The 23,676-nt window shown below is 30.4% G+C and overlaps 11 protein-coding genes across 11 annotated transcripts; 9 read left to right on the top strand and 2 right to left on the bottom strand.

The window, feature by feature from the left end:
* Positions 1–25: 25 nt before the first annotated feature.
* Positions 26–1,150, top strand: BN7_4007 (uncharacterized protein; the record flags this gene model as incomplete). Its single annotated transcript, XM_011275409.1, has 1 exon — positions 26–1,150. The coding sequence occupies one exon, from the start codon at positions 26–28 to the stop codon at positions 1,148–1,150; it is 1,125 nt and encodes a 374-aa protein (XP_011273711.1).
* Positions 1,151–1,495: 345 nt separating this feature from the next.
* On the top strand, positions 1,496–2,087 carry VPS68 (Vps68p; the record flags this gene model as incomplete). The annotated part of the gene is made up of 2 exons (XM_011275408.1): positions 1,496–1,588; positions 1,653–2,087. The coding sequence occupies 2 exons, from the start codon at positions 1,496–1,498 to the stop codon at positions 2,085–2,087; spliced, it is 528 nt and encodes a 175-aa protein (XP_011273710.1).
* A 739-nt stretch (positions 2,088–2,826) lies between these two features.
* Positions 2,827–3,909, bottom strand: BN7_4005 (GSK family serine/threonine-protein kinase; the record flags this gene model as incomplete). The annotated part of the gene is made up of 1 exon (XM_011275407.1): positions 2,827–3,909. The coding sequence occupies one exon, from the start codon at positions 3,907–3,909 to the stop codon at positions 2,827–2,829; it is 1,083 nt and encodes a 360-aa protein (XP_011273709.1).
* A 909-nt stretch (positions 3,910–4,818) lies between these two features.
* MRPS18 (mitochondrial 37S ribosomal protein uS11m MRPS18) lies at positions 4,819–5,560 on the top strand (the record flags this gene model as incomplete). The annotated part of the gene is made up of 2 exons (XM_011275406.1): positions 4,819–4,888; positions 4,956–5,560. 2 exons carry the CDS (start codon positions 4,819–4,821, stop codon positions 5,558–5,560), a joined length of 675 nt encoding a protein of 224 aa, XP_011273708.1.
* Positions 5,561–6,041: 481 nt separating this feature from the next.
* On the top strand, positions 6,042–6,983 carry RPL25 (60S ribosomal protein uL23; the record flags this gene model as incomplete). The annotated part of the gene is made up of 2 exons (XM_011275405.1): positions 6,042–6,054; positions 6,568–6,983. 2 exons carry the CDS (start codon positions 6,042–6,044, stop codon positions 6,981–6,983), a joined length of 429 nt encoding a protein of 142 aa, XP_011273707.1.
* Positions 6,984–7,972: 989 nt separating this feature from the next.
* On the bottom strand, positions 7,973–8,983 carry MDH1 (malate dehydrogenase; the record flags this gene model as incomplete). The annotated part of the gene is made up of 1 exon (XM_011275404.1): positions 7,973–8,983. The coding sequence occupies one exon, from the start codon at positions 8,981–8,983 to the stop codon at positions 7,973–7,975; it is 1,011 nt and encodes a 336-aa protein (XP_011273706.1).
* Positions 8,984–13,780: 4,797 nt separating this feature from the next.
* On the top strand, positions 13,781–14,830 carry BN7_4001 (Glucose-repressible alcohol dehydrogenase transcriptional effector; the record flags this gene model as incomplete). The annotated part of the gene is made up of 1 exon (XM_011275403.1): positions 13,781–14,830. One exon carries the CDS (start codon positions 13,781–13,783, stop codon positions 14,828–14,830), a length of 1,050 nt encoding a protein of 349 aa, XP_011273705.1.
* A 1,005-nt stretch (positions 14,831–15,835) lies between these two features.
* Positions 15,836–16,885, top strand: BN7_4000 (SDR family oxidoreductase; the record flags this gene model as incomplete). The annotated part of the gene is made up of 1 exon (XM_011275402.1): positions 15,836–16,885. The coding sequence occupies one exon, from the start codon at positions 15,836–15,838 to the stop codon at positions 16,883–16,885; it is 1,050 nt and encodes a 349-aa protein (XP_011273704.1).
* Positions 16,886–17,350: 465 nt separating this feature from the next.
* Positions 17,351–18,406, top strand: BN7_3999 (uncharacterized protein; the record flags this gene model as incomplete). Its single annotated transcript, XM_011275401.1, has 1 exon — positions 17,351–18,406. The coding sequence occupies one exon, from the start codon at positions 17,351–17,353 to the stop codon at positions 18,404–18,406; it is 1,056 nt and encodes a 351-aa protein (XP_011273703.1).
* A 1,388-nt stretch (positions 18,407–19,794) lies between these two features.
* BN7_3998 (Glucose-repressible alcohol dehydrogenase transcriptional effector) lies at positions 19,795–20,838 on the top strand (the record flags this gene model as incomplete). The annotated part of the gene is made up of 1 exon (XM_011275400.1): positions 19,795–20,838. One exon carries the CDS (start codon positions 19,795–19,797, stop codon positions 20,836–20,838), a length of 1,044 nt encoding a protein of 347 aa, XP_011273702.1.
* Positions 20,839–21,932: 1,094 nt separating this feature from the next.
* Positions 21,933–23,630, top strand: BN7_3997 (Liver carboxylesterase; the record flags this gene model as incomplete). The annotated part of the gene is made up of 1 exon (XM_011275399.1): positions 21,933–23,630. The coding sequence occupies one exon, from the start codon at positions 21,933–21,935 to the stop codon at positions 23,628–23,630; it is 1,698 nt and encodes a 565-aa protein (XP_011273701.1).
* Positions 23,631–23,676: the final 46 nt, after the last annotated feature.

Genomic DNA, 23,676 nt, shown 5'->3' with positions numbered 1-23,676 from the left:
ACAACTACTGCTGGAAGTTACAGACATGGCTAACAAATTACAGGTTACGTTCTTAGCAATTGGGCTTATCATCACGGGTTGCTTAAACTCTGTGTTTACCAAATATCAAGATAATCAAGATGTATCACCAGGTAAAAAATTTGAACAACCTGTGTTACAAACTTTACAAATGTTTATTGGTGAAGCTGCTGCTTTTATTTTTTGGGGTTTAGATATTGTACAACGTAAAAAAAATGGATATCAAGAACTTGAAGATCAACAATTAATAAATAGTAAACCTAATTTACCATTATGGAAATCATATTTATTGGCAATTCCAGCCATTTGTGATATAGTTGGTACAACTTTAATGATGGTGGGTTTAGCCTATGTTCCTGTATCTATTTATCAAATGACAAGAGGTGCTTTAATCTTATTTGTTGCAATTTTTAGTATAATTTTCTTAAAACGTTCAATATCAAGAATTGAATGGTTATCATTATTCACTGTGGTTTTAGGTATAGCTATTGTTGGTATTAGTGGTAATTCAAATTCAGGTTCATCAGCTGAATCATCATCTACTACAGAACCATTATTGAACCCAAGATTATTATTGGGGATTGCAATGATCTTAACAGCTCAAGTCTTTGTTGCAACTCAATTTGTTTTTGAAGAACACATTATTAGTAAATGGTCAATTGAACCTTTAAAAATGGTTGGATTTGAAGGTACTTTTGGTAGTATAATTGTCTTTTTAGTTATGTTTTTTGGTGATATCACTGTGGGTCATGATACAAAAGGTCCATTAGATTTACAAAATGCATTTTATGAATTATTTAGTTCTAAAAAAATCATTTATAGTTCATTTGCAATCATGTTGTCAATATTATTTTTCAATTCAATTGGAATCATGTTGACAAGTAAATTAAGTGCAACAGCAAGAAGTACAATTGATACATGTAGAACATTATTAGTTTGGGTTGTTTCAATTTATCTTGGTTGGGAAAGTTTTGTATTTTTACAATTTATTGGTTTTGTCTTATTAGTTTTGGGTACTTTAGTTTTCAATGGTGCTTTAATAATTGATAATTATTTACCAAGATGGTTTAGTGATGATAAAAATAAACCATTAATTATTGATTCAATTGATGAACAAATTGAAAGAATTTGATATTCATGATTTTAACTCAGTTGTTTCAATTCATTACATATAAAAGTAATTTTGCATCATAATATAATACATTAATATACACAATTCATGATAATATTATTGTAATATAAGTATACTTTATATACTTTATACGTTAGTTGTAAATTCCGACCTCTCTAGTCACGTTTTGCGTCACATGATCACCCTCGTATATACCTCTTTCTCCCGATATCAAAAGCTCCTAAAATTGTAATGTTAACAATCTAATCTTGACACTAACACACAAGTAATTGCCATTGAATTTTTACTCTATCTTAAAGAAATTACATGCTAAGACCTTTGACTTTAGCTTCAAATAATATAAATATGGAACAAGATAGACTTTTCAGATTCCCAGGTTTTAAATTACCAAATTCTACAGCTTTAAGATCAATTGGTGTATATGCTTCAGGTGCATTGGTAAGTATATTATAATTTACAATTATAAGCTCAATTTGAATCATTTTATTAACTAATTATTCAGTATGCTATTGGATTTTGGGCTTTTATTGATGCTGTGATATATAGTAAGACTGTGAATGCTTCAGATGTTCATGTTACATTTGTTGATTGGATTCCAATAATTTGTTCAACTTTAGGGATGTTGATTGTTAATTCAATTGAAAAAAATAAACTATTAAATGATGCACTTGGTGGTTCAAGTTTTGGAGGTTCAAGTTCTGTTGCATGGCAAGCTAAAGTTGTTTTATTCTTGGGATTTTCTTTATTAGCTGGTGGTATTGCAGGTTCAATTGTTGTATTAATTTTAAAGTTCTTAGTTAAAGGTTATAATACTTTCCCAACTGTTGGTATGGGTGTTTCAAATGTTGTTGCAAATGGTTCAATTATGTTGAGTTGTATTGTCTTATGGATTGCTCAAAATATTGAAGATGAATATTCTTATTCTTTAGCTTTATAATGAAATCTTTTTAACGCATTTATAGTCATTTAGTATAATACTAAGCAATTGATCAACGATATGATGGTATATATCAAACAAATCAGTCTTCTGTAGTATTTCACGGATTGAACGGGAAATAATATTTAAGAATAGCACTTTGCTGGCTCTCACTATATATATTGATCGTTAATTCCTGAACAGCTTATACAAAAATTGATCCAGATCTATAAGCGCTAAGCAAAATATAAGTATGGTAACACCTAGCTTTCACAATTAATGGGATCATAATGGCAATACAGTAATCAGCTATAAACAAATATGCAGATTTCTATAGATTGTCTTCTTGACTGCATTATATGTAAAACTAGAGTAAACCCACCATAAAACTCAAAAACGAATGCTAAGAAACAAGAACTAGATGTTCAAAAAGAAACAAACTCAAAAAATTAGTCTATATATTAATAAAAGAATCAAAACAAATCTAAATCCATGAATCTGACATTAAAAAGATTGGATAAATCCACTATCCTATCTAATAAATAACTATATAAATAAACAAAAATTGGTAAAGTAAATAAAAAAAATATCAAAGTTAAATTGATTGTGATTTGTAAGCCTCTTCTATAAATTCTTCGTATATCTCATCATCAGTTATAATAAAAATCTATGAATCAATCATATGGTATAAAGATTAACACATATAAATGTTCATTTTTCTCTCTTCTCTCTTTGGTTCCAGTTATTAGTTGAAAGCTATTTAATTAGCTGCAATAGCTTCTCTCAATTCACCTATAACATCTAATTCAAAACTACTAAAATTGAATAATTTTGGTAATGGAACAGGTGTTGAAGAACCTCTTGGAACAAATTGTGTATCATTTCTCAAATCATCAAAAAATTCATGAGCTAATATTCTTCTTGGACTTGATCTTCTTTCTGGTTCAAATACTAAAACTCTCATTAATAAATCAATACCTTTTGAACCTGCATTACCCAAGATTTTTTGAAATCTTGCAGTTGTTGTACCATTGAAAAGAGGTTTTGAATATAATGGACCATCATATTTTGGATTTGAATTATAAATAAATGATTTATTTGGTGGACCTAATAATTTACAAATTTCTCTTAATTGTAGTATTGGATCATCACCTTGGAAAATAGCTTTACCTAATAACATTTCAGCAAATACACAACCAAGTCCCCATATATCAATTTGAGTTGAATAGTATTGACAACCAACAATTAATTCTGGAGCTCTATAATAACGTGAACAAATGTATGCAACAGAAGGTTGTCTTGGTTCTAATCTTTTTGCTGAACCAAAATCACAAATCTTCAAAATACCTGTACTTGGATCAATCAATATATTTGAAGGTTTAATATCTCTATGACAAATTCCTAATGCATGTAAATACATCATTGCTCTTGCAATTTGATATGTATATAATTTGATATGTTTTAAAGGTAATTCTAATTTATTTGAATAATGCAGACGAATTTCAAATTGTAAAGTTTGTGGTAAGCATTCCATAGCTAAATGTTGATAAATTTTACCATCTTTTGGAGATTTATGAGTAAAGAAATGTTCTAACGTTATAATATTTGGATGATTTGTTAATCTTAAGATTTCTAATTCTCTACTTTTATATTCAGTTTGAGCTGGAACTTTTTTGATGGCATAAGGACCTAACCACACAGTACCGTCTAGTAGTTTTGCTTGAGTAACAGTACCAAAAGCACCTTCTCCAATCTTTTTGTATTCTTTAATGATCATTTGCTTTGTAACATTTGTTGCATTTGATGTGACATCATCAGCCACAAATTCTGTATCAACATACATGGTTCTGGATATACTTGATTATTATTATTAAGTTGATTATTGGATAATTCCCTATGAGTTTTGTATATATATATTAATGATTATGATGATGATGTTTTGTTGTTGTTGTTGATGATAACAATAGGTGCCTAATTCCACACAAAAACTGAACTTTCAATACCTAGCCTAAACGAGCTGAATATATGATAATAAAATAATCAGGATATCAATATCAACAATTAAAACTTCTCAACAGCTGTATACTCTGCCAATTGAATTTAAAATATAGACGTCTAAATTTGGATCAATACTTGACTTCAACGCAGCTTAAACTTGTAAACAAACAACGCTAAACTGATTCTTTTTGATCTTGAAATGTTAAGCTTAAACCTCTAATTCTACCGCCCTATTTGAAATTCCTTAAGGTGCCTTTGTCTATACTTTGAGTGTTGTCTTGTCGTTGTTTTGTTGATGAACTTGACAGCTGTTTATCAACGTACTCGGAAATTTCTACTTTCACTCTGAAACTGTTTTTGCAAATACGCCTTCAAAGTTCCAATTTAAATTTAGTCCTTTTGGCAGAAAAATATATACGCGACTTCTTTGAATTTTAAAATGTGAAATTTCGTGTTTTAAAATTCAAATCTTAGCTTAAGTTCTTAATTGACTGGGTTAAATACCAGGATCAATTATAGGATAATCCAACAATCTTACCAAAATCTCAATTGTTCTAGCCCTTTGACACCTTTCGTTGTAGCAAAGTACAATTTGTTAAACCAGTCGCGGAAACTTCGCGCTTTTTACCCGATTGTGGGAAATTCAAAGATTTGATCGAAATATTCAAGGTAATAATAAAGTATGGTAAGAAATACTGGAGATTGAAATCAGATCAAGTGCATTGTTTTAAGTACTTTTATCATAGAATAAACAATGTTCTCCAGATCCATAGCACCAAGACTACTGAGTCTTGCTACAAAACCGCAATTACCAGCATTAAGAAGTGAGTTTCCTTCCCAAATATATTGAATTAATTGAAAAATCATAAATACTAATTGTTTTCATAATAGCATTCACATCATCAAGTATAACGAAACAAGAAACTAAAATACCTTCATTTGCTGATATAAGTAAAACATTCAGTGAAAATAGCAATAAAAATGAAACTACAGTTAATATTGTTGAACCAAATGCTAAACAACAAAAGGAAAATGTAAGCAAAAAAATTGAAGTTGTACATAGATATGTTTTATATGGTTTATTTTCCAAAAATAATACTCATTTAACTTTAAGTGCTGTAACAGAAGATTTAAATTATTTGAAAAGAAATCCAAATTTAACTTATAATCAACAAGTTTTATATTATGCAAAATTACCACAAAAAGTTAAAATTTCATTAACTGGTGGTAGTGCTGGTTTCCGTAAAAGTGCAAGAGGTGAATATGAAGCAGGTTTCCAAGCTAGTGCTAAAATGTTTAATTTAATGGCTGAAAAGGGTTATTTAGATCATGATTTAGAAATTGTTGTTAAAGAATTTGGTAAAGGTAGAGAAGCATTTTTAGATGCATTAAAGGGTAAAGAAGGTAATAGAATTAGACATAAAGTTGTTAGAGTTCGTGATGCAACTAAATTAAAATTCGGTGGTGTTAGAGCTCCAAGACGTCGTCGTTTGTGATCAGTTTTATATTTCCAATAATTGTTATTTGTCACATATGTATATATATAATGAAAATGAAATGTAAATATTGAAACTTAAAAATCTGTAGTATGTACTTTAATATATTTTTCAAAATTTAGGTCTGATGTAGAAAGTCATGTGATATTGTGACGGGGCTTTTCTCATAAGATATATGGTGTTTGGATGCTTTCTGATTAATTTTGTTGTGTTGCGAATACCAACTCCCAATTTCCAATGTGCACTCTGTCTACACTCTAGGTAGAGTCCTCCCAACGCTTTGCCTAACTCCTACTAGAACTTTTAGGCAGAGAGATTCTTGCCCCAGCTCAACTTTGGTTTACATAATCAGAAAAGTTTTTTTCCAACACTGGAAAATCTTAGTATCGAGACTCTGTGAAAAACAAAAAAAGTTGAAATTTATTACAATCTAGTATACCTTGATTTGGTTGAATAGAAAGACAGTTCAAATTAGTTCAAAATGGCTCCATCAAGTAAGTGATAGATGAAGTAAAGAAATAGAAGTAGACTAGACAAAGATGATATGAAGATTATATGAGTTTAAATGGGATTATTGTTGAAAGATTATGGATTATATTGTTTTCAAATTTAAAAGATTTATATCAAAGAGTATACAAAAGATTATTGAAGGAAAATATCAAAAGAATCATAAAGAGTGATTAATATCAATGTAATGAAGTACATCATGAAGAATAGAAACATTTTGGATCACATCAAAGAGTTACAAGTTGAATATTCGTAAAGTACAAAAATGTGTCGTAAAAATATCAATTATAAAGAAGACCTCAATAAGTAAAATCAACACTCAAGTACATTTTATAATTGAAAGGTATTATATTTATATGAATCAGTATCACCATGAGAGTTATTAAACAAATCCATGTCAAATTTTTATGTCTTCAAATCTAATTATTTTATGTTCTTTCTACTTATTTCCCATACTGTTTTCTTTCTAAAGAATTATATACTAACAAATTTTTCAATAGCTAAAGCTCAATCTGCTAAAAGAATCGTTAACAAAGGTAACAATGCTAAAAAAGTTTTAAAAATCAGAACTGATACTTCATTCCGTTTACCAAAAACTTTAAAATTGGCTAGAAACCCAAAATATGCTAGAAAATCTGTTCCACATTACGAAAGATTAGATTCATACAAAGTTATTGTTGCTCCAATTGCTTCAGAAACTGCTATGAAAAAAGTTGAAGATGGTAACACTTTAGTTTTCCAAGTTGACATCAAAGCTAACAAACATCAAATCAAAAAAGCTGTTAAAGAATTATATGAAGTTGATATCCTTGCCGTAAACACTTTAATCAGACCAAACGGTACTAAAAAAGCTTACGTTAGATTAACTGCTGATTACGATGCCTTAGATATTGCTAACAGAATTGGTTACATTTAAATTAATCGTTGGGTTTAAATAAAGGTCTTTATAATTTTGTATAAAAGTATATGATTAATTTGGAAATTTTTAAATGTAGAATGATTTAATGTCATGGTATATAACTTTTATTGATTGACGTTTGATATATTTTTGATGATCTAAATACACAATTGTATATAGTTTTTAATTGTTCTAGACTGGTGTATATCTTGGACTACGTCAATACCTCCTTAACTTCTGAAAACTAACTCCAATAATAAACTCTAACTATACACCAAAACGTACATTGACATAACTTTTCGCAATTTCACTAGCTCAAGAATCAAAGACTAAACTTAAATAAATTATCCTTAATTATCAAAGCGCCCTATAAAATTCTGCCATTTTTTTAAGTACCAAAGAAACCCTTCAAAGAAAATCAAAAACACCGAAGAAACCGAGACTAGTTTTACTCCTCAATTAAAGATAAGCGCTATTGAAAGGGGTTCGTAAACTAAACATGTGCAAAAAAAACAATCACAGTATACTTCATATATCTATTCTTTAATGAACTTGTTTAAATAATGGTTAAAGTATTGATTCTCTTTTCAATTTGATCAAGTTACCGCATTTGGCTGATCGTTTTGGTGCTTATCTAACAGCGCTATCGCTCGCGCATATAATTTTTTTATCTAGTAATTCCGTGATCAAAACAAAGAATCATGCAGGCATCTTTTTCAAGAAGATGGAAGAACAGCTATACCGCTCCAACTGCAAAAAAAACTTCATGAGGCATCAATGAAAAGCTGGAAAAACTAAAGTAAAACTACAAGACATGGGACAAATATGATGTGATTTAGAAAGAATATGATAGAATATTGATTTAATAATATACATATGATTGAAAACTGAATAGACGAAAATAACTATATAAAACTATTGAAACTAGAACCAAACTATAAACCCCCAAAGACAAACTATATTATATATATAATGTATAGCTGTATAATAATATAATAATATGATACTTATGCTTGATTCTTTATGAAGTTAACACCTTTACTAATGTTGGTTGTTAATTGATCAATAGCTGTACTTAATAATTCCTTTTCATGATCATTAATCTTATTTAAAACATCATATTCAATTGATTCAACACCTCTTGGACCTAATTTAACTGGTAATGAAATGTAATTTATTGATTCGTTATTAATTAATTGTTTAGCTTCTTTAGCACCTTCAATTTCATCACTTAAATAAATAAAACTTGAATCAACAAATGAATGTTTACCATTTATAGATTCAATTAATTCTTCAGCTAATTTGAAACCTGAATAAGCCATTGACAATGTAGCTGAACCAGCACCTTTCTTAGCTTGAACAACTTCATCACCACCGTATTGAACTCTATGAACTAAAGCATCACGTTGTTCATCATCTAATGATTTATAAAATTCTGGTGCTCCTAAACTAAATAAAGGAACAATTGTTTCACCTGAATGACCACCAATAACTGGGACATTTAAGTTAGATGGTTTTATCTTGTTTGATGAATCTAATTGTGAAATGAAAGTATTAGCACGAACTAAATCTAAAGTTGTAACACCAAATAATTTTCTAGCATTGAAAACGCCGTTCTTCTTTAAAACTTCTGCAAAAATTGGAACTGTGGAATTAACAGGATTTGAAATGACTAAAACAAAAGCATTTGGAGCATTTTCAGCAACACCTTGAGCTAAATCTCTAACAATACCAGCATTTATAGCAAATAAATCATCTCTAGTCATACCTGGTTTTCTTGGAACACCAGCTGGGATAATCACTAAATCTGTTCCGTTTAAAGCTTTTGCTAATCCATTATCATCTGGTAAATGACTTGTAACTTTAGCATTTGTATCTATATGAGATAAATCAGCACCAACACCTGGAGCATTTACCACATCAAATAAAGATAATTCATCAACTAAAGGAGATAATTTTAATAATAAAGATAATGGTTGACCAATACCACCTGCAGCACCGCAAACTGTGACCTTCATTGTGTTATAATAATAGTTGTATTTCTTTGTGTAAGTATAAATAAGATATAAATAAGTTTTTTTACTCTACAAAATAAAACAATAAACTAAACAATAAAACAGGAAATGATTATGTTTATATATTAAAAAATTAACCGCTCTAAAAAACCGTAGGAGACATTTTCAAACTTTTGGTCATGAAATCTGTGATCATAGAAATGTCCGTGTGGGCTCTGGCTGACGTAAGTGCTGTGTCATCTGGGGGCAATCATCAGTACAAAAAAATCAAAATTGTAATCACATTTCCTCTTTGCGATTGGTGAATTCTTATAGTTGGGCTGTTAGCTGTTAGATATCGTTTAAGTAGATCATTAGTGCGTATTAACCACTAAGAAGGAGTTTGAGTAGCCTATTCCCATGATCTCCCATGATCATCACTTCAAGGTTTGGACCTGCTCACTTAACACCAGGAAGGTTACTGGCTATATTAGATCTTTACATAGGTTTAAATGAACACATCTTACGTTTGAACTTAGATCCTATTTACCAGTACCTCAAGAGTCTTTTTTCTGATAATCATACTATACTTATAACGCAAGACATTCAAATATTCGGTATATTAGAAGGATTGTCCGATAGACGTCTACCCTCTTCAATCAGTTACTATATGAATTGAGGACATTTACCATCCTGATCGTTTAGTTCCTTATATACTTCATTGCTGTATATCTACTTCCATTCATCAGTGGAGCTTCGAACCGAGTTAATTATATCGTTTCTCTATATACTTAGATTTCGCTCTCCGTATAGCTACGATTATGACACAATCCAAGAGATGAGATATTGACAAGTCCTATATCCCTCGGTATAAACATTGACATATCAACTTCATCAATACGGTCGACGTGATGGATTCTATTCTCCTCTTCATCAAAGTCTTGAAACCCGGGATCTTTATGTTTCCATAGTTCGCCTGTCAAGTGAAACACATAGATCATGTAGATGCTTGAGATTATGCAATCATATCATCAATTTGGGTGTGACATATATGTAAGCAAGCACTATAACCAAAATTTCTAACACCATCCAATCAAAGCTTGAAATTTGAGTTTAAAATCGTTGTAATTGGTAAGATTATATCCAAAGGGTTCAAATCATTAATCATTGTATCTTTGGTATATGTAGGGTGCTCATAGGACGCAGTATCAAGAGCTCTTACAGAATTAGTGATGATCTTACAAAATTGATTTTCAATTTTGAGGTACCCGTACACTTTAAATTTATGATTCAGGATAAATCAACAAAGAGGCTGTAGCCTGTTCGTCTTAAGAAGTTCAAATGCTATTGATTATAGCTGCCAAGACTAAACTTGTATGGCTTGTCATATTACTTATCTGTTTGGTATAAGGTATAAGTATATCAAAACACCACATGGCTCTAGGTGATTCTCCATTAAGATAACGTGGTGTACAATCAATACAATTTAAGCTCAAAGACCCTTTAGTAATCTCACAATTGTCCAAAGCATCAGATCCACGATGTTCGAAGTGTTGAAAAACATGGGTGTTATATTGATTATGTCTTTTGATTATCCTGTCAATCTTACTTCTGGATAAATTTTAAAATTTTGACAGGTTGGGATTTATCCGAAAAACAAACGCTAAGAAAACTTTAACAGCTATTTAATATTTATCCTTCTAGAAAATACATACCTTAACTAGTTGTTAATTACTTCATTATGATTGATTCAATTTGAAAGAGAAAAAATTTGAAGGATCATCCAAAGTTAATTTGAAAGGATGTGAGGTGGTCCTCATGTCCTCGTCATAGGTCGAAACTATGAAGGTGTTATGTGAGAGAACAGCAAATTAAAGATCTCAAGCATCATTGGTCAGAAATTAAGATATCACTTTCAATACAATATATGAATGAATGGGATTACCAAAATTTTCTTGAGCCTTTGATTATATGTCAAACTATTTCAAATTCGATATTAATTATTAGTTCATTTGATGATTTGAAGGTTCAATTTCATTATTGAGTTGAACAACTAGAATATCAACACGTCAATTATCTAACTGAATGCTGTCATACATCAAGCTCGGAATATCATTGGCTTTTTGGTGTTACGTTTATAACAACTTATAGTTGTTTTTCGTGCTGATATTGAAAGTTAAAGAAATGATAATTCTCATAAGAGTACTGCATAATACCTATGGACCGTCTTACAACTTGCAGTAATTCATAAATTACTTATTCAACATTGATACTCAAAAGTTTTCTCCAGTTATCTCTAGTTAAAATTTTTTCATGAATCTATTGATGATTTATTGTTTTTACTTAATTGAAATTGAGTTACAATCTGGCTAAGAATTGTGTTTCAGATGTTTTCCTTTCTCACTTCAGCTTGAAATTGACCTAGCTTGAGCCAAAAGATTCGATATTTGACTCAATTCATATGATCACTAAAAGATAAAAATATCCATTAATTAGTGGACTTTCGACGTAGTACAAATATTCCTCATTTGATAATTATATGCAGTGACATCTCGCGTGACTGTACTTAGAAGTTAGATATCTAACATTGTTAATAATTTAAAATCCCAATAATCGACAGTTTTGTTCTTCTTCTATGTGAAATACTTTGGTTCGTATTTGTATCTTCTGCATTAGAGCTTTTAATATGTACCATTTCATGAACTATCAAGGCGCGTTATAACTTACAACTTACGACAATATGTACGAAGCGCTGTGTGCTCAAAAAGCATTCGTAATATTGGAGTTAAAACCACTCTGTATACCTGTCAATATATTACATAACATGAACAATATTCTCCTCAAATAATATATATGGAGGCTTCAATTACAGTTAAAGAGAAATGCAAGCCGACTATTGTGTTTTATAAGTTAAGCAGCTTTCGACCAACAGTAGTATTATTTAAAACGTAATACATAGAACAGTTGTTACATAAATTAACTACTAAACGGGGATTATTGTATCTTGTGACTGTGATCTGTGATACTGAATCCTGATCCTTTAATGAATGTTCGTGTATATGCCAGTAAAAGTACGAAATTAGATCATGTTGAATCGTTTCCATAATTGTACGTTATTTAAGTATGTAAATAAAATTTCTTCGCCGTTGGGATGATGACATGATGACGCGTAATACAATAATATTTTCAAAAAATAATATGTGTACTAAATTCTAATTAAGGTTGATTCGATATCCAACGTCTTTTAACGTGTGATTGAAGTATAAGTTTATAAATAGATTATTTTGATGGAGAATGGTTAGTCTTATAAGTTGTCCAACTTCATAATGAGATTGTTTTCTTTTGTTTTTGAAGAAGAATGAAGAACCTTTATAAGGTCTTGTCTAACCAACACCCAGACATCGGATACTTTTCTTGTTTAAACTTCAATAAACAATATAAGCTCTTGTTCGACCGTTAACCAAGTGCACATACTATATTATGATTCCATGTATTGTTTGAATACCATTAGCATCGAGGAGGACGAGAACTAGGATTCAGGATGTTAAGGATGACACGCGTATTTGTCAGTTGTGCTTAATATTCCGTGCATAAAATAAGATGGTTAACAGTGAGGATATTTTTTGTGTATCACAAAATTGTGGGCAGTAGGTTTAACTTATAAGTTATTACAGTGCGCTTTTAGTATCTTTAAATAGAAAAAAATAATGTTATAAGTAACCGTGCACTTTAATCACATGTGGAGGTTGTGCTATTTTGATAATGATTGATCTGTCAAACGTGTGCGATGCTATGCCCTCCATCAAACCAACATACAAACAAAGTTAATACGCAATGCACACGATTTTGCAAACACACGATATTATTTGTTTATTCAACTCATAGTCTATGTTTGACCTATTTGCTAACAAGACCAAAGAAGGATCAACATTATCCCATCGCAATACTTTTAGTCAACTATCTATACACACGAGGGCTTCAACTGAAGCCCATGTGTTAACGAGAACGTGAAGAAATCACGTTGATGATCGATCTTTTAAGACCACCATGTGCCTGATTCTTTATCAAACAATCAGGTATCCACAATCTTGATATTACTCTTCTACTGGTTATTCTGTAGATTTAACCGACATTGAATACGCACATGGTTCAATACTCTTTTGACTAAATTACTTACATCTCGGTTTTGGCAATGCTATTGATCCAGAAACAAGAGCAAAGCTTTAAAACAAGCTTATGTTTCAATCCTGATCTAGCACAGATCGATGTTTAAACAACGACTTACTCGATAGAGTATATCTTCACAGTACAGAATTACTATTCTTGTGCATTTTTGTGAACAATTCAGGTTCTATATGTATAGACAATTTCCCTTTCCGGAATAGATTTTGATACATGACACATATTTGACATTTCAGAAAATTCTTTGATATTTTGAATAATATTATGTTTACCTTCAAGGCATATACATATTGATTTCTGAAAACCCCCATATGGGCTAACATGCGGATCTTAATGATTTAATATTCGTCGCATTACGTGCGACTGTTTAAGTTTAATACCCACATGACTAGTTATAGACCTTGTGCTTCTTACTGTCGTACTGTATATCATTTGATATAGTTTGACTTTACCATCTACACGTGGAATTATCCAAAACTTTTCAAGATGAGATCAAATCAATCAAAATTATATAAATACTTACAATTGTCTCTTTCAGAATGAGAATTCTAGCTTGATAATTATAATAATCATAGAGGTTTCAATTCAAATCAATCTATATTAATATACCCCCTTTTTAGATCAATCAATCAATCAACAATGCTTCCAGCCAAATTATTAGCTTTAGCTGCTGCTGTTTTAGCTTCAGAAACTATTCGTTTACAAAATTGGAATTTAAGATATGATTCCAAAAAAGATGGTATTTCAGTTGATAACACTATTAAAGGTTTAACATGGAGTATTCCAAATGATGCTCAAGTTAACTATTATTCAAACTCTGGTGAAGAATCATGGTCAAAAAGAAGAATTGGTATTGCAAATGATGTTATTTTCAACAAAGCTGATATTTTCAATGTTAATGAAGGTTTGAAAAATCAAGTTGATGATTTACAATATCTTTTAACTCAAATCAGTGGAGATGAATGGAAATATGTTGGTAAAGGTAGAGATGATGGTAAGGAAAAAGGTGAATATGAAGCTATTTTCTACAACACAAATAAATTCAAAGTTAATGATTATGATACCATTTGGTTATCAAACTCTCCATTTCAACCATCACAATACCCAGGTGCTGGTTCTTATCGTACTGCAACTGTTGCACATATGGAAAGTACTCAAGGTAATAAATTCACTTTGATCAATACCCATTTAGATGATAAATCAGATGATCAAAGAAAATTAGGTGCTTCAATGTTGAAATACATCGGTGCTTATGAATATGTTAATTCAGATGGTCCAGTTTTCTTAACTGGTGATTTCAACTCAGAATCAGAAGGTGATACCTCAGGTGCTTATAAAATTGCTACAGGTGGTCAAAAGCCAGTTGATGTTGACTCATCATTTTATAATAAATATAAAACTGATATTTCACAATCATTCACTTTTGGTGATTTATTCTCACAAACTGATCCATTACATAGATCAGGTCATTTTGCTACTATGGATTCCTTCAAACCATGGGGTGATAAATCAGCTTTAGGTGGTAGAATTGATTTCCAATTTGCTGGTACTCCAAATAGTAATGCTAAGAATGTTCCAAACAAATTCCATAAAGCTAGATCTCATAGAGTTGCTGAAACTTGGTATGATAATGAATTCCATTTAAGTGATCATAGACCAGTTATTTCTGATATTCAAATTGCTCAATAAATCTGTTGATCAGGTTCAAATTCAAGATTACAAAAATCTAATATTTCACATTCTTTTCTCGTTTAACAGGAAGCTTGATGCTTCAAACATTTTCAACCAAAAAAGATTTTTCAACTGATTCGAAAAAGTCTTCATGATCTTTTATCAAAATTATATTCACCATGCGTCCACATTCATTCAATTCATCAATATACTTTTGTACAAGTACTGCATTCTCAACATAATTCAGATAGCTTTTAATAATAATGGTAATTAACTAACGCTCAATGATATATAGATATTTCTATACCTCAATAAATGCTTCAACTGCATCTTTAAAATTAAATTGATTATAATAAATTACATATGTAAAAGCTCATCGAAATGATCAAAAATTTGTTGAACGATTATGTCAAAATCTTGATCGGCCAAATTTCCATCGGGTCAAGTTTGCTAATTGCCGATACGTTTTAAGTTTTAACTTTTAAGTTTTAGGTTTTCCCTTAAATCCATAATATAGGCTATAGCGCATTTAAGATTTAACGTAGTATTAAACATTTTCAAAGACCAATATATCAAACGCAATCACTCACGATACTATTTATGAAATCCAATTTCAGGCCTGTGATTATAATTTATTGTACAGCCTATATTATATAAGACTAGTTTATTATAAAATATATAAATACTATAAGGTACCCGGTCTATTCCCAGTCGAATAGGCCGCGATTATACCGTTTTAAAAGGTTTTCTTTGCAGATATGTACAGATTTGTCAGAAAAAGAGCTTATTGCGTCGTTTATTTTAAATCTTGACAATTTTTGGTGTTAAGGGAATTAAGATGATGATTAATGCTAACAAGTGATTCCAACAAGTTCCTTGAATTTCCATAACCTTGCATTGATCAATTGAACACATATATAAATTGACGTTAATCCCCCAGTGAAGCAAACAGGGATTATATATCATATAGACGTATTATAAATACTCTTCTCATTCAATTACATATACAATTCAACATACACAATGGTCAAACAAGTTTTAGTTACTGGTGCTTCAGGTTATATTGCACTTCACGTCCTTGATGCTTTATTAGCTAAAGGATACCATGTCATTGGTACTGTCAGATCTCAAGACAAAGCTGATAAAATCACTAAACAATTCAAAGCTGAATATCCAGATGCCAAACTTGATTTTGCTTTAGTTGCTGATATTGGTGTTGAAGGTGCTTTCAATGAAGTTTTACAACAATATCCAGAAATCACTGATGTTTTACATACAGCTTCACCATTTTCTTTTGGTTTAAATCAAGATTTAAAAGAAGCTTACTTAGACCCAGCAACTAAAGGTACTAAAAATGCTTTAGAAGCTATTCAAAAGTTTGGTAAAAACGTTAAACATGTTGTTGTTACCTCATCATTTGCTGCTATTTTAGATGTTACTAAAAAGACTGATCCATCATTTGTTCATACTGAAGAAACCTGGAATCCAATTAAATGGGAACAAGTTAATAATGAAACCCTTGCTTACATTGCTTCAAAGAAATATGCTGAAGAATTAGCTCAAGAATATGTTGCTGAAAATAAACCATCATGGACATTAACAACCGTCAACCCAGGTTATGTCTTTGGTCCACAAAAATTTGATGATGTTTTAGTCAATCCAAATTTAAATACTTCAGCTGAAATTGTTAACAAATTATTGAAAGCTGATCCTTCTGCAACTAATGCCTTCACTGAACCTGTTGGTCCAGGTGTTGATGTTCGTGATGTTGCCAAACTACATGTCGTAGCAATTGAAAATGATGAATTAGCTGGTAAGAGATTAATTGGTTTTGAATCATCATTTAGTGGTCAAACTATCTTGAACAGTATTCATAAACACTTCCCAGAATTAGATGGTAAAGTTGCTAAAGGTCAACCAGAAGGTGCTCAAGAATACGCTGATAAAAACTCTTTCCAAGTTGATAACAGTGCTACTATTAAAAATTCAGGTATTACATTCACTCCATTAGATACTACTTTCAAAGATTCTGTTGCTCAAATCTTAAACTATAAAAAGTCACACCCAAATTAGATTATGATAATATAATGAATTAATGTATAATTAAACTCTTTATTTAAACTTCAATTCATCTGTAGATACTTCTCTTTTATTGAAATTGTTGAAAATTGAGCTCTATAGTATTTTAGCGGTCTTAATCGGTCTGAAATTTAGATAAGGTTACTATCCGCATACATTAAATTCGTTGCAACTTTAATCAAAATTCAGCGAGTTTATTTTACCCTATATCAAAGTTGATTAGTTTGTGAAATATACCCAAACACTTAATTCTCACCGTCAAAGGATTAATTTTGTAAAAATGGTATTTTAATTAGTAAAACAGGGAATAGGACCTGTATCTGAATAATGTGGCCTTTCAATAAGGTTAAGCAAAAGTGTGTGGACACAATAATTCAAGCTGAAAAAACAACAATTAATAGCTCTATAATCCTTCAAAATTATCGTGCTACTGATTCATACAATCAGATATATATTACAATGTCAAAAATAGTCTTGTTAACTGGTGCTTCGGGATTCGTTGCGCTCCATGTTTTAGATGCTCTTTTGAAGAAGAATTATCATGTTATAGGTACAGTCAGATCCAAGGGGAAGGCTGATACCATCACCAAAGAATTCAAGAATGAGTATCCAGAAGCAAATCTTGATTTTGAAATTGTTAGAGATATTGGAGCTCAAAATGCATTTGATGAAGTTTTCCAAAGACATCCAAAAATTACAGATGTTATTCATACCGCTTCACCATTTTCCTATGGATTGAATCAGGATTTAAAAGATGCTTATTTAACACCTGCTCTTGAAGGAACCAAAAACATTTTGGAAGCTACTCAGAAATTTGGTAAAGATGTTAAACATGTTGTTATCACTTCATCTTATGTTTCTGTCTTGCATTATGACAAGCGTGGAGATAGATCTTTTGTTCATACTGAAGAAACATGGAATCCTATAGTTTGGGAAGATGTAAATGATGAGTATACAGCTTATTTTGCTTCAAAGAAATTATCAGAACAATTTGCACATAAGTTTGCTTCTGATAATAAACCAAAATGGTCATTAACAGCGGTTAATCCACCTTTTATATTTGGTCCACAAAAATTTGATTCCGCCTTACAAAACTCATCATTGAATACTTCAGCAGATTTTTTAAATCAATTGCTAAGATCAGATCCTAAGAATACTAATCTTTTTGAAGGTGCCTCGGGTCCTTCTGCTGATGTTCGTGATGTTGCAAGATTGCATGTTTTGGCAATTGAGAATGATGATCTATCTGGTAAAAGATTATTACCATATCCTTTCAACTTCACTTTCCAGTCATTATTGGACATTTTACACAATGAATTTCCTGAATTGAATGGCAAAATAGCTAAAGGTAAACCTGAAGAAACAGAAGAACAATTATCTAGGGAAATTTGGGCTGTTGATACTTCAGAAACCTCTAAGATTACAGGTATTAATGATTGGATTCCTTTGGAGAAAACAGTGAAAGACGCAGCTTCACAGATTTTAAAGTACAGAAAATCTAAACCATCCCAGTAGCCCAATTATAGTGTATATAATGTATAAACTTGATCATTGATACACACTATACCCTATTTGAAAATAATTTGTTCATTTAAAATGTAGTGCTGTTTGTTCTTTGTTCAAAATCCGCGATCATGATATACAACAAAGATAAAAAGAAAGGATGAGTGAGAGTTTGGAAACGTTTTCATACCAACACGACCAAAGCAATAAAAGCCATCCATCAGATACAATTATGACGAATCATTGCAATCGAAATGGGATTTAGAATTCCTTGATATGATCATATAATTGATAGGAAGCTTTGGTTTGGAAATTGGTGTGCCACGGTTCGTGTTTCGTGTCTTTGAGAGACCACGTTTTAAGAATACTAGTTTAAACTTTTGATATGACTTCAAAAAGAGACAAAAAGAGATCTTCAAAGTTTCAAAAGGGTCTTTGGTATCAGAAGATCAGAAGACATCAACAAAATCAGCTCTTGTGAGCTTGTTGTTACAAGGCTTCCCAAGTTCAGAATTAAACTTCACACACATCCTTCAGATTTGACCTCTCTTGTTTGATGAATTTTTGGGAACTCAATTGTGAAATTGGTGAAGCATTTACAAGATTTACGCTACTAAACTTAAAAGCTTGCTTAGACTTTCATGAGCTCCTTTATTTGGCTTTTATATCAACGTGATGGCTTTGTTGTTGATTATGAACATGTTGGAAATACTTTGACATGAAAATATGGGGGCTTCATATTGAATCAAGGGGTACACAGATCTCAAAGTCAGGATAATTGAAACTTGATATGTATTTGATACAACTGACAAGGTTCATTCTGTAATGTTCAATATACCAAAAGTACAACAAGGCTCTTCCAATGACTCAACATTATGATATCAACTCATAAGGATAGAGTCGTATCTTGGTAGGGAATTAAACACATGGAGATCTAATGGTAGATCTTACTGCTGTTTATGGAGCCCATGTGTGTACATAATTGGGTTACAACTGGTGGTATTTATTGAATACTGTGGTCCTTAATTGTTAAATAAAGCGTTGAATTTTACAGGACCCTTGATGAACATTTAAATATCATTTTATCAGATCTAAATGTGGCAAAATCTTTGATCCGACGCACACAAAACCCACAAAGAACAAGATCCACATGGGAAATTACGTGCATACTCCTTACATCGTGCTCAATGAACGAGTTACGACGGTATATCTGAAGATACAAGAAGCTTGGGGAGCATCACACGTGTAATTAAAAGTTTTGATTTGTGTTTTTTGTCTAAAGACTTTGATTCAATCACAAGATTGAAAAATTATAAATTAGATCAGATATCTCTTGTGGAATAAATCAATGGGAAATTATTTCATTAATATCAATAGTACCACAATTGACCCTTTCAAAAATGCTCATGAAATCAGTTCTTCAAGCTTTAGCTTTAGCCGCAGTTGCTTTAGCACAAGATTCATTCCGTTTACAAAGTTGGAACATTCGTTACGACTCTTTACCAGATGGCACATCAGTTGACTCTACACTTGGTTCATTAGATCAATCAATTCCACAAGACGGTGGTCCTTATTATGCTGATTACGAAGAACAACCTTGGTCAAAAAGAAGAATTGGTGTTGTTAATGATGTTATTTTCAATAGAGCGGATATATTCACAGTTAATGAAGCTTTAAAAAGACAAGTCGATGATATTAAAGAGTTATTAAACCAATTGAGTGGTCAAACTTGGGATTATATTGGTGTTGGTAGAGATGATGGTAAGGAAAAGGGTGAATATCAAGCTATTTTTTATAATAAACAAAAAGCTTACAGAAAAAGTGATTATACTATTTGGTTATCAGATACCCCATTTGAACCATCAAAACATAAAGATGCAGGCGCTTATCGCTCTACAACTGTTGCACGTTTTGAAACTGTTTCTGGAACTCCATTCACCATTATCAATACCCATCTTGACCATGTATCTAATGATCAAAGAAAATTGAGTGCTTCATTATTAAGGCAATTAGGTGCACATGAGCATCAACATGGTGATGGTCCAGTATTTTTAGTTGGTGATCTAAACTCACCACCTGAAGGTCAAGATTCTGGTGCTTATAAAATTGCTGTTGGTAGTGAAAACACAGTTTCAATAAATGAAACTTTTGCTCAGAGATTCGATGCTTCAAACGCTAAAAATTTTGTGTTCAGTGATTTACTTGGTGAAACAGATGCAGCCCAAAGATCCGGTCATCATGGAACTTTCAACAAATTTGAACCAATTTCTAGTCCTGATGCTGTTGGTGATAGAATTGATTTCCAATTTGCTGGTACTATCAAAGGTGAAAGTTCTAAGAAATATAAAGTTGAAAGAACTAGAGTTGCAGAGGTTTTTTATGATCTTGGGTATCGTATTAGTGACCATAGACCTATCATTAGTGATATTTCAATTCAAAAATAATCATGAAGCTTAGACTTCAACATGATACTTTTATCTCTATTTCAATTCTTCTATAAGCGTTAGATATATTTGAATTTATATCGAACTTTCGATTCCTTTCTTTAATTGGTATATAATTAACTTTCAATATAGATCTTTAAATATTATAATTCGGCTCACATAACTGTAGTGTTTCATATTTGCAATCAAGTTTATATTCTTGTATATATTTAATTTACATTATTTGATCTCCATATAATAAGATGCTATAATATTTCATTTTGATAAGGGACACATGATAAATAGAATACTTAAAAAGATGTTTAATACATCAAATATTTTATAAAGTAAGCACATTCTTAAAGGTGAATAGTTCTTTTATTGCTAATTTTGCCGATTCTGTGTTTTTTTTATGTAAATTAAAGAAAAAAAAATTAGCTATTTTGAATTTCAAAAATAAAGTGTATCATAATAATTTTATTTTTGGTATAAAATTAAAATTAATTAACATTTGTAAAAATTGAATTGAAAACTCAAATTCAGCTAAATAGAGTAAATTTTCATGATATTTAGGGTTCTAAAATAATAATAATACAATTATTTATATATACTTTCACCAAAAAAATACATATAATACCTAGTCAATATTTTTGAAATAATTATTATATAATCCTTAGCAGCTGATTACATAACGCTGGCTATACCCATTACATAATCCAAATTGTTTATTTTATATTTTTAGTATTACTAATTACCATTGTTTATTTATTGAAATGATTAACATTGTTCATGATTAACATTGTGACTTGATTACATTGATTAAATACACTGCTTTCAATTTACTTGTTATTTGTTATTTGCCACTGAATATAAATAGAATGGTAAACAAATCACCATTTGATCAATGATCATCAGACCCTTTTGCGATTACTCAATAAACAATAGATTCTTACTCAGCGGATTATCATGAGATCATGATGGAATAGTCACTATTTAATCAAACTAAAGATCTCAGGAGTCAGCGGCTAATTATAAATACAACGAATAATCCATGTGTTTTCAAGGGGTTCAATAGATTTCAAAATGTCATTATACCATAGCACAATAATATCAAAATGTATTTGATTTCAATATATTTATTCATTATATCATTATCATATTCAATTGCTTCACCAATATTGAAAAGAGATACTGAAACACCACATGTCAAATTATCAAATGGTCCAATCTCTGGTAAATATTTGGCAGAATATAATCAAGATGCTTATTTAGGTATCCCATATGCTGAACCACCATTAAACAATCTAAGATTTAAACCACCAATCTCCTTACAAAAAACATGGTCTGAAGTTCATCAATTTAATGAATATGGTGATGCTTGTTTCTCTGCAAGTGGTTCTGATTCAAATGGGTTAAAACAATCTGAAAATTGTCTTTCATTAAATATTATTAAACCTCATGGTGATCACAGTAACTTACCAGTTGTTATTTGGATTCATGGTGGTGCTTTTAGTGATGGTTCAAGTTCAACTCCAACTTATAATGGTTCTTTTATTGTTCAAAATTCAGTTGATATGGGGAAACCAATAATTTTTGTATCTATAAATTATAGATTAAATGGGTTTGGTTTTTTAAATTCCAAAGAAATTGTTGATAAAAAATGGACAAATATTGGTCTAAGAGATCAAATTAAAGCTGTTGAATGGATTAATGAAAATATTAAACAATTTGGTGGTAATCCAAATCATTTAATTTTATGGGGTGAATCTGCTGGTGCAAAATCTGTTGGTAGATTATTAAATAATAATAAATTTCTTGGATCTTATATAAAAGGTGCTATAATGGAAAGTGGTGCAAATGTTTTCGTTAATGTTCCAAAAGGTGTAACTTCTACAAATCAAGATAATTTTAATAATTTAGTTAAACATTTCAATTGTGGAAATGGTGATGTCTTGGAATGTTTACAAAAAGTGGATCCAAATGAATTACATGAAGCTTTTAAAACTTCAAATGGTATAATCTCCCAGGGTTTCAACTATCCAAGTATTGATAATGATATTGTTCCAGATTCAGGATATAATTCGGTTCAATCTGGTAAAACAACATGGAATGTTCCATTATTAATTGGTACAAATACAGATGAAGGTAGTATATTTACAGATGTTTCTATTGATAATTTACAAAATTCTAAAAATTACTTGTCAAAAACATTCCCAAATTTAAAAACTGAATCAATTAATAAACTTTTAAGTTTTTATACAGATGATCTTGATAGTTTAATTACACCAATTGATCAAAAACCTTATACAGATAAACCAATAAATTATCCATCAAATGTTAAATCCCAATATAAAACATTAGCAACATTAAATACAGATGTTTTATACGTTATGGCAACAAAATTGACTTCAAAAGCTTATATTAATTTAAAACAATCTGTTTATAAATATAGATTTAATTTACCAAAATTAGATACTCATGGTGAAGATTATTATAAAGGTTCATCTCATGGTATTGAAGTTCCTTATGTTTTCAATAATAAAATTTTATTAAAAAAAAATAATGATGTTAACCCTCAGGTTTATAAAATTTCAAATACTTTAGTTAAATTATGGATTTCTTTTATAAATGATTTAAATCCAAATCCACAAGGTAATGATGTTAAATTTGATATTGATGTACCAAATTGGCCAAACTATAATGATGAGAAACAAATTGTTTTCAATTTAAATGAATTTCATATTGAAGATGATACAAGAAGAAATAATCAATTTAATTTTATTAAAGATCATATTCATGAATTTGATGGATAAATTAATATTAACTATATTTATTTTATAATATAGCAGCTATTAAAAT

Source organism: Wickerhamomyces ciferrii, contig 00127 (assembly GCF_000313485.1).
Source record: "Wickerhamomyces ciferrii WGS project CAIF00000000 data, strain NRRL Y-1031 F-60-10, contig 00127, whole genome shotgun sequence".
Lineage (NCBI taxonomy): Eukaryota > Fungi > Ascomycota > Saccharomycetes > Phaffomycetales > Wickerhamomycetaceae > Hansenula > Hansenula ciferrii.
Note: the sequence above shows the minus strand (reverse complement) of the source record. Positions and strands in the feature narration are given on the sequence as shown.